We start from the raw sequence: 16819 nt of genomic DNA on the forward strand, positions 1-16819 counted from the left end.
GCTTTTATATTTTGTTATTGCATATGAAAATCTCACAGAAATTGGCTTTATAGGCTACCCTGTAGAATCCTATAGAATTTGCTTCCACTCAGTGGTCTTCCAACAGGGCTGGGTGTGGTTGTTGATGATTGAGAATGCAACTGCAAAGCCTCTATTGGATCTGACTTTTTCCTCTAGACGCAGCTCAGACTGCGTAAACACGCACGCTTCAGATGGCGTTCATGTCCAGGTTCTCTCGGTCCCGGAGCAGCTCAAGATCTCCCGGCCGTAAAGATTCAGAGCGCGGTTCACCAGTGCTCACGCTGTCCGAGCTGGAGAGACTCCTCTACACCGGAAAAACAGCATGTAACCATGCCGACGAAGTGTGGCCAAGACTCTACATTGGTGATCAGTGAGTTGAATGAGACATTAAACACTTTTTGGGGGAGACTGGCAATCTTGTGAAATTTTATTTGGAACTGTAAATTAGCTCACAGTGCACGCTCATTAGTCTCACACTGCACGCTAATTCTAATTCTACTCTACAGATTGATTGATTGATTGATTGATTGACTGATTGATTTATTGATTTATTGGTTGATTTATTGATTGATCCCCTGCAGAGAAATAGCTTCAGATCGACGTGAGCTGGCCAAACTAGGCATCACCCACATCCTGAACTGTGCCCAGAGCAAGTGGCGGGGAGGAGCAGAGTACTATGCTGGCATGAACATCACCTACCAGGGCATCGAGGCTCACGACTCCCCCTCCTTTGACATGAGTGTCAACTTTTACCCTGCAGCAGAGTTCATCCACAAGGCTCTCACTAGTGGAGGTTAGTGTGTGTGTGTGTGTGTGTGTGTGTGTGTGTGTGTGTGTGTGTGTGTGTGTGTGTGTGTGTGTGTGTGTGTGTGTGTGTGTGTGTGTGCGTGTGCATGTACATGTAAACAGGTGCAATGCTAGCTCAGTGATCTAAATGTGCTGGTCTTTCAATTGTTTTGTGTGGTTCTTCTCTCTCTCACTCCCTCTGTGAAGGTAAGGTTCTCGTCCACTGTGCAGTAGGTGTAAGTCGTTCTGCCACGCTAGTGTTAGCCTATCTGATGATCAGACAGAACATGACCCTGGTGGAAGCTATAAAGACTGTGAAGGACCACCGTGGTGTCACCCCCAACCGAGGCTTCCTGCGCCAACTCAGCGGCCTGGATGGCATCCTGAGAGACAGCCGCAAGGCTTCACCATAGAGCCCCAAACATTCTCAATTTGTAACTGCTAAACCTGTGCTGCAAGACACAAGCTGGCACTGGTGTTACATGATAGCTGTTGGAGACAATAGGGATAGGAATGATGTGCTTTGTGTCTAAATGATTTACCAATATGGCCTGTTCCAACACTATGGCAGGTACAGTAGCATATGGCACTGAGGGCTCTATTCAATCAAAACAGAAAACCAAGGCTAGTAGTAGTAGTAGTAGTAGTAGTAGTAGTAGTAGTAGTAGTAGGCTCTAGTAAACAGAATCACTGAATACTTACTTACAGTACACACATAATATTACATCTTGTGCATCTTTTGTATGTCACTCACAAATACAATTATATAAATATTTCATTCATCTGAACTTGCATCCTCACAGATCCAGAACAGTGTTGATTTTGCATACACACAGTAGTCATGTTCTGTTTGATTAGTAATCCTTCTCACCTCTCTGTTTTCTTTTCACTCGAGTACACATCTGTGCCTGTAGAGATAGTTGCTAACCTTAGAATAGGTCTTGGCTTACAGTCAGTACGGTTATTGAAACCGTGTAAATACCTTGAGGTCATAGGTAGAGATACGCAATGCCTTAGTAAGTGTTATTTCAGCCTAGTCTAGTTTGTTTGATTTTCGTAGTTGATTTTCCTGTCTTCTGAACAATGTGCAGGTACCTGGCAACTCAGGTGAACCACGTGTAAGACAGCACAAAACTGTAGCTAAAAAGCTGCCGCTAAAATCTCTTGACTATATTCATCTCTGATGTGAATGAATATGATATGAAGTTTTGAACTACTGCTACGCAACAATTTCAATTGGGTGTTAAATTCCCATATCATTTCAACCAAAGGTATATCTTATTTGAAATAGTATTTTGTAAACATATCAGCATTTTCGTACCTTTTGAAATTATTACTAAATACTGATATGTCATACAGTGGATTTGGTATGAATCACTAGCTATACACAGTAGATGAAGAACTGTGGATTTAGAATACCAGCACACAAGTCCAGAACTTGTGACTGGACTGCTATGCCCACTCTGACTAGTGCATTACTCCAGACCTGACTGTTAGCGAGTTTTTAACCTTACTGAAGATCGTGTGGTGTTACATGAACAACAGTCATTGAAAAAGGCATACATTACCAGCACAAGACTTAGGTTAGGGAACTCTGTGGGTTTTAATTCTGTAACGTGTGTAATTACGAAATGGTTTGGTTAAAGTTACCAACTGCCTATTTTATAACTGTACCAGCATAATCATAGAGTTCCACTGTTTCTAGACAGATTCTACAAGACTCGTATTCTACAGTACGTGAACATTGTGCTCTGTGTGTTCTTACAGGTCAGAGTGATTTAACTGTCTGATGCTCATGTTTAGGCAATCTCAGATAATGCCCTTTCCTGAAGTTGAATGATGAATACCTCAAGTATCTATGTGTATTTCATGCTTTCTCATTTGTGATTTCCTCTCATGCTCTCAGAATTGATATCTGATTGGTCACAGGAATTTGTGCAACAGCCTACTGTACACTAGGACCAGAATATTAGATGTTGGAGCTTCTTGGCTCAAATCAAATGTAGAAAACCAGATGGAATTTAGAGCTTGATGTTTCTGTGATCATGCTCTGTGGAGCTTGGAATGTAATTGTTTGTATTCTGTGTTAAAATCAAGACTCACCCACCCCTTGGTATAAAGGAGAGGATAGAATAACTAAGTCCAAATGGAAAAACAGCACGTGAGATGGTAAAACTTTCATAACTGTTATTTTCTCTGTTCAGTCTAACCATGCGTTAGCATCATCTATATGTAGAGGACCATGAGGACCATTCTTGCCAAAGTGTGACTATGTTTTGACCAAATCTATTTCACAGGTTTTTGACCAACCAAATGTAATATTTATAAATTCCTCAATGTTGTGTTTTTCATCAAATGGAATAGGAGGGATGGTAGAGCTGGGGTAGGTGTGTCTGGCCTGGTCCAGAAACAAGGAATTGTAAAGAAAGAATTTTACACGAGTGTGATGGTGTCGGACCGGACTTTGACTTCATGTGGAGGTCAATCTGCTTGATAGCTGAGACACTGAGTTAATTCAGATCTCCAAACATCAAGAGTGAGGGAGACCAGGCTTGGGGAAGGAGAACAGCTTGTTTCTGGGGCAGGCCTTTTTAGATGTGATCTTTTGCTGTGTTGTTCTATCTCTGTTTGTGTCTGTCTGTGGAGGTTTTGTGCAGTGATCTGTGAGACAGTTTGTGCCTCTTTCTACTCTCCTACCTGTCCATTAATGACAGAGACATATTGTAGGAATACTTGAATTATTTGTAATGCATTATTTTTGGATAACTCTATGAGGAAAGACAAAAAAGGAAGCAACGATGTGATGCCTTAATCTGTGTATTGATTGGTTTAAAGTCGTTTTTGTTTCTTAAGAGTTATTTGTTATGGCTTATATGATGTTTTGCATTCAAAGCCTTTGTTTTGATATGTATGTGTTTGAAATTAAAAAAGATATAGCCTACTTCTCTCAAACGTGTCTGTGTATCCTTATCAGATAATTACGATTAAACCAAAACACGTATTTTTAAACAGTAGGCCTATTGTATAGATTTTCTGAAGGAATGACGGACATCCGTGGGATCTGGGTCTGTAGAGCCTCCCAGATGTGTCCCAGTCCTCTGCACACAGCTGTAGAGGAGGAGCAAGGACAGAGAAGAGAGCCATGATGTCCCTTGAGAATATCCCAGCATCTACAGTCGTACGTCTCAGATCTCTCTGGGCCGTAAACAAATATGAGATTGGCGGTTAGATCCAAGTCACATTCCTCTCCCCTCGTTTCTCTCTCTGACCTCATTCCGGCCACAGCCCTGTGCACACCGACATCCAGATGTGACGGAGGATGTTTGGTCTAACAGCCAAAGGGAACCATGGGACAGCAGATCAGTTTGCCTCGTTCCTCAAAAGACAATTCCTCTCACAGCGCAGGGTAAATGCTGCCTGACATAATTATACTCTGATTAGAAAACCTACTCAATGGACAATGAATCTGTATTTCAACTATAGAGGCTTTGGATGTTGAGGCTTTTGATGTAGCCTACTATTGCACTTAGTAGTGTCATGACTTTGAAGGTCTGAGTTTTCCTTGACCACCTGCCACGCCATGACCAATCCGAACAGACTTCCTGTCTGAGGACAATTTTAGATGTAGATAAAAGTCAACATTCCTCACAAGGTCATTTCCTTTCGACAAGCATCACCGTGACCGCAGGAAAGTCTTTGTCTTTATGATGGTTCAATAAAATTAATGTCTTGGAAGATTTTTCCTGGACGATGTACAACAATCATATCCAGACCAGACCATGGTCTGGTGTTATTAGATGTGGCAGAACAGCTAAGGTATGACTAATGTTGGTACTTTGATGATGCCGTAGCGCTCTATTGGCTAAAATATTTAGATCTGGCTGAAGTTATTACAAGTATGACAAGAGTAGGCTACTAATTGTTACAGTAGAGCTTGCATGGTGCCATAGTCGGAGTGCCGCTGCCACTGTCTGGAGTTGGGACGCAAACAATGAACGTAATGTTGAGAGGCAGTCTTGTTCAGATTGGTGCGCACGTCTGTCTCTCATCTAGGGCGGAGGTGGAGAGCGAGGAAAACGGAATTGTTTTCGCTCTTCGGACAGGCGTAGTTGATTAACATTTGGAAATAAACAAAACAACTACGTATTCCATAGTTGATTAAATGCGTAAGATGACCACACATTGACTCGTAACTCTGCGGTTATCTAAACTTCTGATTCTGAAGATTTAGGCTAATGTCTTTGTTTTGACAAACAGCCTTGGAGGACAAACGTCAGAAAAAAGCATCAAAGAGTGAGTGAACAGGGAATGCAGAATCCAGATGTGGGAACTGATCACCGCGGAGTCAGACAGCACAGCAGCGTTTCACGAAAAATAATGTTGCCCAACCGAGGATCACTCCGCGTTATTGACGCGTTCAGTCCAGTATAACGGTAATTAGGCTTTTATATGCATGACATTAGCCTATGCATATGGTGTTTGTATTGTTTAATTTGTTTACCAGTTTACAAGCGATATTAAATTGTTGTTATGAAACACTTCGCTGTCTATGGCCATTCAACAGGACGGCATAGATTTTATGCACCCTATCGATTAGAATGCCAATATAATATTTTTTGCGCAAAGATTTTATGACAGCCAACTCCGACATATTAAGCAACAGATGTCAGCATTGTCCTTTGGAGACTTGACGTCATGTCCAACTGCGCATGGCCTGAATTGTCCGTGCGTGCGTGTGTATGCGCGAGAGAGTAATTGGCTACCTCATGATTCAAACGCTTTTAACTGTGATTACTGACAGATTTAACATCAGACGTCAGGGGCGAGAGGTCAGGTGCCATGTCTCCCGTGGCGCTCCAGGATCTTCCTCTCAACATCTACATGGTCATCTTTGGAACAGGGATATTTGTCTTTGTGTTCAGCCTGATCTTCTGCTGCTACTTCATCAGGTAGAGTTAAACACCTTGCATCCCAACAAAACATCATCTGTCCTCCCCTCTTGAGCTCATTACATTTCACTTCACAAAATTCATAAACCGGACAACTGTCATTCCGTCTATTGTGAAATGGGTCTCTGTGTGTGCGTGTGATGATGTCCTGCTTGTTGTTGGGGGGGGTGTCTCTTGCCCCCCACCCATCCAAACCTAGAACATGCTTTGTTTCCTCTGCCCTCAAGTACATCCTAACTCAAACAATCAACCGCAGATCCTTATCGGCGCTCATTTGTCCCTGGAACTATTTTAGTTTGCAGGCAATCCATCTCTGCGACTGAACTTAGCATGTGTCCTCCTATTCTGGCATCCTCCCAATCACTAACTCTCTCTCTCTCTCTCTCTCTCTCTCTCTCTCTCTCTCTCTCTCTCTCTCTCACACACACACACACACACACACTGACAGAACTGACATTCTTGACAGAATGACCAACATCACATCGTTTGATTGTTGAGTGATGTGGATGTGTGCATGTAGGCCTATGTATGTATTATTATACATAAGACGATATGTAGCCTATGTGTGTATGTGTGTGTGTGTATGTATGTATTCTATATTTTAGTCATACTGTATGTATATTCCTTGTTCTCTATTATGTATATTTGCTACTACCACTATGTACTACTAATATGATTATATAAAGTTTTTTACTGGCTGTGTTGACAATGCTGATCAGATTTATCTTTACCCAAGTTTCCATGGTTGCTGTGGAAGTGTAAAAAGATTGTCAGGCCTCTGGTTTTGACAGAAGAGACATGGCAGTTGTTGCCAGGGACGACTCCCATTCTCTGAAGGGACCATGATCCCTAATGAAGTGTGATTGTATTCTCTGGTAATGAACCAGTTACAACAAAGCAACAAAGGGTCACATTCTGCACCACAATGGTTTCCTTTGAAACAGACACATTATATTATTATTATTATTATTATTATTATTATTATACACACATAGGCCTATTGTGTGTGTGTGTGTTTGTGTCTGCATTCTTCTCTACACTGCCTCATCTGTTATGCTAACTCTTGAGCCCGAAGAGCATTACTTTATGTATGAAAAATAATATATATATTGATTCGTTTTGTACCACTTTGAGATGATGACTATCTCAGCTTTATTTATGGAATTACAGTCTGCATCCACATAGGTTACTACGGCAACCCAGGTGATGGGACTCTAGTACGTCAGGGCATTAGACGCAGAAACAGTGATCACATTAAACAAGAGTTGATCGTTCCCTGGTCGGTATTCCAAAAGACAGGATTTCCCAGTTAGCTCAGAGTTACTATGGAAATCAATGAGATAATCCTTGATATGCGTGGAAACTATGAAAGTTAAACTGAAATTGTTAGAAGAGAAAACTCAGGTCATTTGGAGCATTTAGCAGTCAATTTTACTAATTGATCTACTAATCAGCCCACGATCTCAGGCCAATATGCAGTAGGCCGACTGAAACTCTGGTGGCTGCATTTCTCTCTGTTCCTCTGCTCCCATACAGTAAACTGAGGCACCAGTCCCAGAGAGAGAGGTTTGGATATAAAACGGTGAGCAGCCATGAGACATCATACTACACCAAAATACTGGTTACTGCAAAGTGCATCGTGTTTTACTACACAAGTTGAACATATTGGATAATGCAAAGTAGCCTACATTTTATGACATAAGCATACAATGACTTAATATATCATCAGGTTATTCATTTATTTACAAACTTTGAATCACTGTGTTATTTCTAATCACAAAGTAATATTTCATAGGTGGTATTCAAAGGTGATCCAAAGAAGTGGAATCTGCATGGGGTAATGTGTACTATCTAAGTTTTCTTTGTTTATTAAGCTAGCATTATTACCTCCGCCCCAGCAACAGCGCAGGGCGAGAGGTAATGTTTTCGGTGGTGTGTGTTAGTTTGTTTGTTTGTTTGTTTGTTAGCAGGATTATGCAAAGACTACTGGACTGATGTTCATGAAACTCAATGGAATAGTGTTGCATGGTCAACTTAGAACCCATTACATTTTGGAGTGGATCTGAAGCACCCAGGCCATTCACCTCCATTCATGTTTTCAACCAGGATTACGTAAAACTACCAGACCGATTTTCATGAAACTCAGTGTAGGGGTGTAGCATGGGCCAATTTAGAACCCATTACATTCGGAGCCGATCCGAATCACGGGCCAGGTCCACGAGCCGCCCAAACACGGCTGGCCATTCACCTGCATTCATTTTTTAGACCAGGTTTATGCTAACACTACCAGACTGATTTCATGAAACTCGGTGGAGGGGTGTATGGGTCAGCTGACAACCTCTTGAACTCTGTAGCAGATCTGAGTCACAGGGCGGGTCCACGAGCCGCTCAAACACGGCCGGGATTCTGCAAAAACTACCTGACTCATGAAACTCGGTGGAGGGGTGTAGCATGGGCCAATTTACAGTAGAACCCACTCAATCTTATATATATATATATATATATATATATATATATATATATATAAATATATTGAGCACCCCCCCCCCCCCCCCGGACAATCTGAGGGCACCACAGACTCTGGGCCCTTTTAAGACTTATTTAGAAAAGCTTATGTATTTTATATAATTAGTGTCTCTGTTACTATTCTGCTTTGTTTTCTTAATGACTTTATTGTTTCAGCACTTTGAGATGGTTTAACGATGATAGGTGCTTTATATTTAAAAAATGATGATGATGATGATGATTATTACTATTATTATTATTTATTTTATAATGACTAATCCGCTTCTTTGTCTCTATTTCTCTCTCCGTTCACATCCCTCTCCTGAATGTTGGCCCTCCACGATCTCCACCTTGCATCATCTATCACCCCCTCTAAACCTGCCCCTCCCTCTCACACGCAGCAGACATGTGCTGTGTGTTTAGAAGACTTCAGACTGAAGGATGAGCTAGGTGTGTTGCCATGCCAACATGCCTTTCATCGGAGGTAAGTGTCGCTCACCCTCTCTGCCCTCTGAGCATACAGTACCTGCTATCACCTGTTATTAATCTTATTTTATAGAATATACCTGCTATCACCTGTTATTAACTTATTTTATAGAGTATACCTGCTATCACCTGTTATTAATCTTATTTTATAGAGTATACCTGCTATCACCTGTTATTAACTTATCTTAGAGTATACCTATCACCTGTTATTAAACCTATCTTATAGAGCATACCTGCTATTACCTGTTATTAATCTTATCTTATAGAGTCGACCTGCTATCACCTGTTATTAATCTTATCTTATAGAGTATACCTGCTATCACCTGTTATTAATCTTATCTTATAGAGCATACCTGCTATTATCTGTTATTAAACTTATCTTATAGATTATACCTGCTATCACCTGTTATTAATCTTATTTTATAGAGTATACCTGCTATCACCTGTTATTAATCTTATCTTATAGAGCATACCTGCTATTACCTGTTATTAAACTTATCTTATAGATTATACCTGCTATCACCTGTTATTAATCTTATTTTATAGAGTATACCTGCTATCACCTGTTATTAATCTTATTTTATAGAGCATACCTGCTATCACCTGTTATTAATCTTATTTTATAGAGCATACCTGCTATCACCTGTTATTAAACTTATCTTATAGAGTATACCTGCTATCACCTGTTATTAATCTTATATTATAGAGTATACCTGCTATCACCTGTTATTAATTTATCTTATAGAGTATACCTGCTATTACCTGTTATTAAACTTATCTTATAGAGTATACCTGCTATTACCTGTTATTAATCTTATCTTATAGAGTATACCTGCTATCACCTGTTATTAAACTTATCTTATAGAGCATACCTGCTATCACCTGTTATTAAACTTATCTTATAGAGCATACCTGCTATCACCTGTTATTAAACTTATCTTATAGAGCATACCTGCTATCACCTGTTATTAAACTTATCTTATAGAGCATGTCAGATGTGAGATCAGATACCACTCCAGTTATGCCGTACTGTACATCCCTTCAGTGCAAGCTTTTCTCCCTGCCCTGCTTTAACACACTTGCAGTGAACTAATAGCTCTAGTGATGTTGTCTACGGACCTGAGTCAAATAGTATCCTTTCAAATACTGTGGGTGCTTGAGTTTGAGAGTCTCAGGTGGGTGGTGTTCGAATTAGCCCATTGGTTCTATTGTGGCAGGCAAGATCAATCAAGCAGAGATAAAATATTTGAAATTATTTCAAATAGTATTTCCATCCAAGTCTGTTTTTCTGTCCCCCATAGGTGCCTGGTGAAGTGGCTGGAGGTACGCTGTGTGTGCCCCATGTGCAACAAGCCCATCACTGGACCGACTGAACAGCGCCACAGTTTGGGCACACTACTGGATGAACTGGTGTAGCACATCCCCATAGAGATCCTACAGGAAGGACTGGTATCTCACTACTGGTGTAGCACATCCCCATAGAGATCCTACAGGAAGGACTGGTATCTCACTACTGGTGTAGCACATCCCCATAGAGATCCTACAGGAAGGACTGCTGTCTCAATGGGTGGTGTGTCATTCTCGATCCATGTGACCAACAAAGGCCAGCTACTATACCTCTGAGGTGGCAGTTGACAGATGCAAAGTTGGCTAAAAACCAGGGTTCAAGTCTTGTGACATCACCATGGTATTGATTGCCAGGACTGGACAGGCCTCCTGACTGAGACTCACAAGAGGGTGTAATTCCAAGTCAAAGAAGTATATCTAATATCTAATAAGGTGACTCAATCACAACCATTTAATTCTGTAGTAGACCATTTCATTTATACAGTGATAGATGTGTGCATATTACTCATGTTGTGAAATATGGAAAAGATTGTATTGTGGAAACACAGTGCAAGTTAAAAGCTTTTTTATATATGGGAAAGGACGTTGGGATGTTTGTGCTCTGGCAGTGGCTACAGAAACATGAACCATGCCTTCCATTGCTCAGAGTAATCACTGGTCTGGATGGGCTCAGTTACATCAGATAGAAACCAGGGATACCCCACTATGTATAGAATCTAGTGATGCCCACAGTCACTCGCTATACATAATCTAGTGATTCAACAGTCACCACCATATGTACCTGTACATAATCTAGTGATTCAAGTCACCACCATATGTACCTGTACATAATCTAGTGATTGAAAGTCACCACACGATGTACATAATCTAGTGAGGTCAAAGGTCACCACACTATGTGCAATCTGGACTTCATAGGTGGAATCTAATATTTCTACTTGTGCAGTATATGGTAGACAATGTGCACAATCATCTACAGATGTAAAGTGCATAATGTTCTCATTGCCTTGTGTTTTAGTTACCTCTACATTAAATAACATGGAATAAACAGAAATCCTTATTTGTCGCCATTTGTGAACATGGACATAGTGTCAACACCAGGTTTTGTATTATAGTCTCATATAGGTTGGGTTACACTTTCAGTTTAACAGTCTCCATCAGTTGTAATTACCCACATCAAGATGACCCATTACTCACATCTGATCTGGGCTGAGTTTCCCAGAGGCATCGTAGCGCTACGATCATCGTAAGCTACGACGCCTCAGCCCTGGGAATTCCCAATGGGATTCCCTTAACATTTTGGTCAACATAAGTAGGCTATTTGAAGGGCAGGGGGTTTGTCCTTCATTTGAAGAGAACTCAATTATTTATACAGTAGCCTGCACTGCAGTAGATGGCTAACAAGCAATCAACTACATGAGATCGCCCTCTGGTGGTGGGAATAAACTATTGCAAAAACAATGCTAATCCATGTAGAAAATTAAGCGGAAAAAGCTCCCTACTTCCAGAATTGGGCCCATTGTTAGGTTGTTCACTTTATCATGAACCAGTCTCAGATCTACTTTCACTGGAATGAGGAATTAATTAGCACTTATAAGATTCTGTAAAGACAAGTGATTACAATAATTCCAGTGTACCTGTGCACATGGCAAATAAACTTTCTATTCCAACTTGGGAAATAAGTGAAGGGGTTGTTACTGGTAGTTACATGTGATGACTTCAACAACAATACAGATGTTGTTCAACAATACAGATGCCCAACCTATGCACTCAGCAATCACGCACACAATGAAACTCGCTGGTTTAAGGAGTCTTTCTCCACTTTATTCAGATTTTGTTTAACAAATGCCACTTTATTCAGATTTTGTTTAACAAATGTGGTCCTGATGGGACAATTCAAAATGCAAAAAAGGTAAGCCACAAATGAAATGTACAGACGTGGGACAAAAACGTTCTCTAGTGAGAGGAGGAATGGTTAAAAAGGATTTTAATTTGAATTACCTTATGTCACTTTTCACTTGATAAGGAATGTTGTTGTTTATTTGCGAGTAGTAAGGGTGGGGGAGCGGGGGAAGTCAGATGCTTGGAGCTAGGTGGAGGGAGAGTAGATGGATGGTAGATAGATTGCTGGGAGCAGGGGAGGGGTAAGAGGAGCTCAGAGCTGTCCGCAGTCTTCGATCTTGATCTTGGCGCTGACCTTGCCACTGCTGGCGCCCTTACTCTCCATCGTCTTGACCAAATCGAGGCCCTCCACCACCTTTCCAAACACAACATGCTTCCCGTCCAGCCTGCAGGGAGGGAGGGGTGGAGAGGGGTTTGAAACCTCACTGACACAGGCTGCCACAAATTAACAGCTACTCTAAGACACACAGTACTCAGTGAAATGGACCCATAGCCACTTATGTAGTTCTAAAAGTATTAGAAAACTAATGCCAGGCTCACACTAGCATGAGCCCGGCATAAGCAACATTCAGCACTTAGACAATCTCAAAGCACTTTATAGATACAATTAACAACTAGAAATGGTGCTCAGAGAGCACAGACCTCTGCCCCAAATGCATTTCATGGCTCTGTGCACACCAAAATTTAATGGGTTCTAAGTTGGCCCATGCTACACCCCTCCACTGAGTTTCATGAAAATCAGTCTGGTAGTTTTTGTGTAATCCTGCTAACAAACAAACAAACACACAGCACAGAAAACATTACCCCTCGCCTTGCACTGTCGCTGGGGCGGAGGTAATAATAATAATAAATATCATTATTATTGTTGTTAACATCCACCCGCTGACCTTCTTGTAGAGCCAATCTTTTCAAATCATCACAGGTGCCTAGATGCATGTTTGTGCCATTAGCTGTGTGCACAGGAGTCTTACCAGGTGGTCTCGGCTGTGCAGATGAAGAACTGGGATCCGTTGGTGTTGGGTCCAGCGTTGGCCATGGAGAGGCAGCCCATGCCGGTGTGCTTCAGCTTGAAGTTCTCGTCCTCAAACTTGTTGCCATAGATGGATTTGCCGCCGGTTCCATTGTGGTTGGTGAAGTCGCCACCCTATGTGAGCGAGATGGGTTTACAACCAGTACACCAGTAGGTCCTCTATTCTGGTCATGTTCATCTGGCTTTACAATGATTTGACATGTATGTGTGAACAAAAAATAACATCGCTTGCGGTGTAAGGGCAACAACTGAACACCCCTGTGTCAGTAGCCATGTTTCCATCCACTTGTCAATCGAATTATGTGAGGATCGCTAAAAATATGAATGCAAATAAAGCCGGTGAACGTGCGTTTCCATCTAGAGCTTTAAATCAGATAAAGCATTCATCACAAAAGCCTTTTAACGAATAAGAGAAAATCCGACGAGATCGACAGTACAAACTTTTTGTCGATTTTCATGACTTTTAATCGAAATTTTACTGTTTTCATAAGGCATTTTTAATTAGATATAACGTAATTCGCATAAAACGTGTGGATGGAAACACGGCTATTGGAGCATTATGGAAAACCGACCCCAGCCCGCGCCTCACCTGGCACATGAACTTAGGGATGACACGGTGGAAGATGGAGCCTTTGTAGCCAAAACCCTTCTCCCCAGTGCACAGGGCACGGAAATTTTCTGTGGAAAAATCAATTTAGATACATCAACTCCCAGTCTTAAATTACTAAGTCACTTTGGTTGTTGTTCTCCGACCTGCAGAGGCTAAAGAAGAAGCATAGAGGCATATAGGGCATGTCTTTAGGGCCTGGTTCACCGGCTGTGAATGGGGGCATATAACTAAAAATAGCATAGAGCCACTCAGCCCATTCAGAAATGTGCACTACACTTGTGATCTTTGCTAAAGAGCTGCAGACAATAGTCAGCAGGTTTTGATGCAGACTAGATAGACATGATTCCTCTGGCTGTGCAACGATTCAATACTTTTAAATCATTTTAGCGGCTGAGAAGACAGGGTAAAGAAATGTGACTTCGGTCCTACTTTCATTTCTATACAGTGTTTTCCCAGAGATATCATTGGTGTAGTTTGTGTGGTTATAAAAATGACATTCCAGCTGCCATTTACTCAACAGTGACCCGTTACTAGCTGTGGAGGCACGTTGAGGCAGGGTTGAGTGCCTGGTCTGCATCAATATTGCCATCCGGCAGAGTTGTCACAACCACAAGGCTTGGAAGCCCATCGAGATGAGTTCAGTGTAGTGTGTAAGCCTGCTCACCTGCAGTTCTGGGAACCACATCAGCTTCGAGCTGCAAGGGAGAGATGCATTGTATTAGGATATTTCTTAACTCATGGTCCTTCCCATCTAACACAAGTAATTTTGGCACTTAAAGGGTACAGTATGTTTGAGCAATAAAAATATTTATGAACTATACCTGGCTACATGAACCATAACACCACTGAGCAGAAGATGGGCCTGTTTACATCCTACGACAGCTATATTGAGGTCAGAACAACCAGTTACTGCGCTTTCAGCTATTAAGTTATCGAATTCCACAAAAAGACATGAGAAGAGCATGGTGTGATGTGACCAGCTCTGTGTCATTGTGTGTTATTTGGCACGAACTACACGCAAGTCCTTCTGGAGGACATCCTGCACCATCTTACATCACTAACCATGGCTTGTATGACAGCTCTGGGGTCGACTACACGTTGACGCCATTTACTACCTGCTGCATAGCAGTCAGGGGAAAAGCAAAAATTAACACGACCAGTGTCTGTGATTGCCCGCTGTCTACCGGAAGCAAATACAGAAACCACCAGCCTATGTTGCCAGACCAGGTACCGCTCTGTCAGACACTGCCGCTGGGAACATGAAGCCACATGCAGACGCTCCCTCCCGCCCACCAGGTCCAACCAGACACGCCCACATCTGGCCTGAAGCTGTACTTTTCCACTCCGAAAACAGGGAAGCTGTGAAATCGCAAGGCAGGCGCACGCCGCAGTAGATTTGACAGTGGGCTACATCCTGTTCCTCGGTTAGACCCGGTCGGATCTCATATCCGCGTATATTCCCCCCTTGCAATGATAAAGCTAGGGTGGTGGGAGCAGGTCTAGAACTGTGCACATGAGACCCATTTCCATCGGATGGATGGATGGCTTCTTTCTGTATCACAACAAAGGAGTCGGCTGCACGCCCACGTGCTCCCGTAGGATGACAATATGTCCGTGACATTTTAAAATGTAAAAAGCAGGAACTCATGCAAAATAACTATACTAGCCTATCATTTTAATTTGGGACATGGAATGATGGTGAGATGCGGCCATAGCCATGAGCGAAATGATTTCCCTCGTTCGGGCGCGGCTGTCCTGATGACAGTAAGCGCGTGCTGCTCCTGCGTCAATGTTGCCGGCTGCAGAGGAACATCCGTCTGAACAGAAATGAGGCAAAAACGCTGCGTGGGACGCGATGTTCGGTGTTGTGACTGTTCTGCAGTCCCTGATCAAGGCATCGCCAAATACATCCCTTGGGGTAACGTTACACAATGGCACCCGTCAGCGTATTCCCTTTCAACCCTCACCCCATTGAACAACAAGCAGCCACCCCCCTCCCCCCCCTTTTCAAAATGGCATCTGGTGCCATAATAAAAAATGCGAAGATGGCGACCGGCAATAAATTGCAAGGCCGGAAAAGTTGGGGAGAAACAATATGTTCAGTTCTGCTTACTCCCCGCATGGACCCACATACCCTCCAAGCGATGGTGTAAACGACCTCGTTAGCTACTGAGGATTCCGCAAAGCAATTGGTGCAATCAGACAGCTTTCATACCACTCGCTAAAACATCATTCTCAATTAGTGAGCCATCTACCAATGGAGCTAGCCTACAGCATAAGGTCTAAACAGCACAGATGCTACAAAACCCAAACAATAACCCGTGTGCATGTAAAACACGTTAATTTGACAGCAAGGCGGGTAACCAATTAGCATTTCTGAGTTGGCATTACGTTAAAAGCAAGCAAAAAGTTTTTAAAAATATTCCACGGCAAGCCGGTTGATGCGTTGATCTTACCTCCATCACTATCCTGCCAGCTCGCTGGTCGCCGATACTAATGTCAAAGAAAACCCTAGGCTTTGCCATGTTTAGAATTAGTTAAGTTGTTGTTTTTTGTGTGCAAATAACGTTAGGCTACTGAACTACGTTATTGTTACCGAGCGGCACCGCAGCTGAATCGGAACGGGAAGGTAATTTTGTACACAAATTATATATGAGGACCGTGTATCAGATGGAAGCCTATAGGATACTCGAGTCACAGAGCGGCATATGTTTCAGCCAATAATATATCTCTTTTATGCATGTATTACACAATGCATCCAATCCCCTGTCAGCCTATTTGATCAGAGGCGTTTGGGGGCCGGAGAAAGCCTGGGAACGAGGTTGAGGGGACGGACTTCTGATTGACATCAGGATTGGCCGATTGTGGTACACATTTATGACGATTTCGAACGCTACCTCGGATGCCGCCCAATTATCTGCCTGGAAATAAGTGGGTGTGTCTGGTGTGCACGTTCACTAAATATGGGCCTTGGGTGTGTCTCTAATAAAATCGCCATTATGGCACGTATCAACATTATGTCTATGTGACTAAAAATCACCCAAAACCTGATATTTATATCATCAATTGTAATTGCAGGAAACAATCGAGATATGCGAGAAGGTGCGGGGAATTAGGTGTTCCGTGAAAAAGCCGCCGAATAAAAATATTTAATGCAAACATTCAATGCATCATCAATAAAAAACA

General features: G+C 42.2%; 3 protein-coding genes across 3 annotated transcripts; 2 read left to right on the forward strand and 1 right to left on the reverse strand.

Annotated features, from left to right (window-relative positions):
* Positions 1-212: 212 nt before the first annotated feature.
* dusp26 (dual specificity phosphatase 26) lies at positions 213-1220 on the forward strand (the record flags this gene model as incomplete). Its single annotated transcript, XM_084441865.1, has 3 exons — positions 213-391; positions 603-814; positions 1015-1220. 3 exons carry the CDS (start codon positions 213-215, stop codon positions 1218-1220), a joined length of 597 nt encoding a protein of 198 aa, XP_084297991.1.
* Positions 1221-5646: 4426 nt separating this feature from the next.
* On the forward strand, positions 5647-10163 carry LOC311312027 (RING finger protein 122; the record flags this gene model as incomplete). The annotated part of the gene is made up of 5 exons (XM_084441870.1): positions 5647-5756; positions 7293-7338; positions 7552-7593; positions 8663-8745; positions 10049-10163. The coding sequence occupies 5 exons, from the start codon at positions 5647-5649 to the stop codon at positions 10161-10163; spliced, it is 396 nt and encodes a 131-aa protein (XP_084297996.1).
* A 1727-nt stretch (positions 10164-11890) lies between these two features.
* ppiab (peptidylprolyl isomerase Ab (cyclophilin A)) lies at positions 11891-16274 on the reverse strand. The gene is made up of 5 exons (XM_084442097.1): positions 16090-16274; positions 14298-14328; positions 13613-13701; positions 12965-13137; positions 11891-12379 (listed from the first exon to the last, which is right to left on the reverse strand). Exons 1-5 carry the CDS (start codon positions 16156-16158, stop codon positions 12247-12249), a joined length of 495 nt encoding a protein of 164 aa, XP_084298223.1. The 5' UTR covers positions 16159-16274; the 3' UTR covers positions 11891-12246.
* Positions 16275-16819: the final 545 nt, after the last annotated feature.

The sequence above is a fragment of the Borostomias antarcticus genome (genome assembly GCF_949987555.1).
Source record: "Borostomias antarcticus genome assembly, chromosome: 8".
NCBI lineage: Eukaryota > Metazoa > Chordata > Actinopteri > Stomiiformes > Stomiidae > Borostomias > Borostomias antarcticus.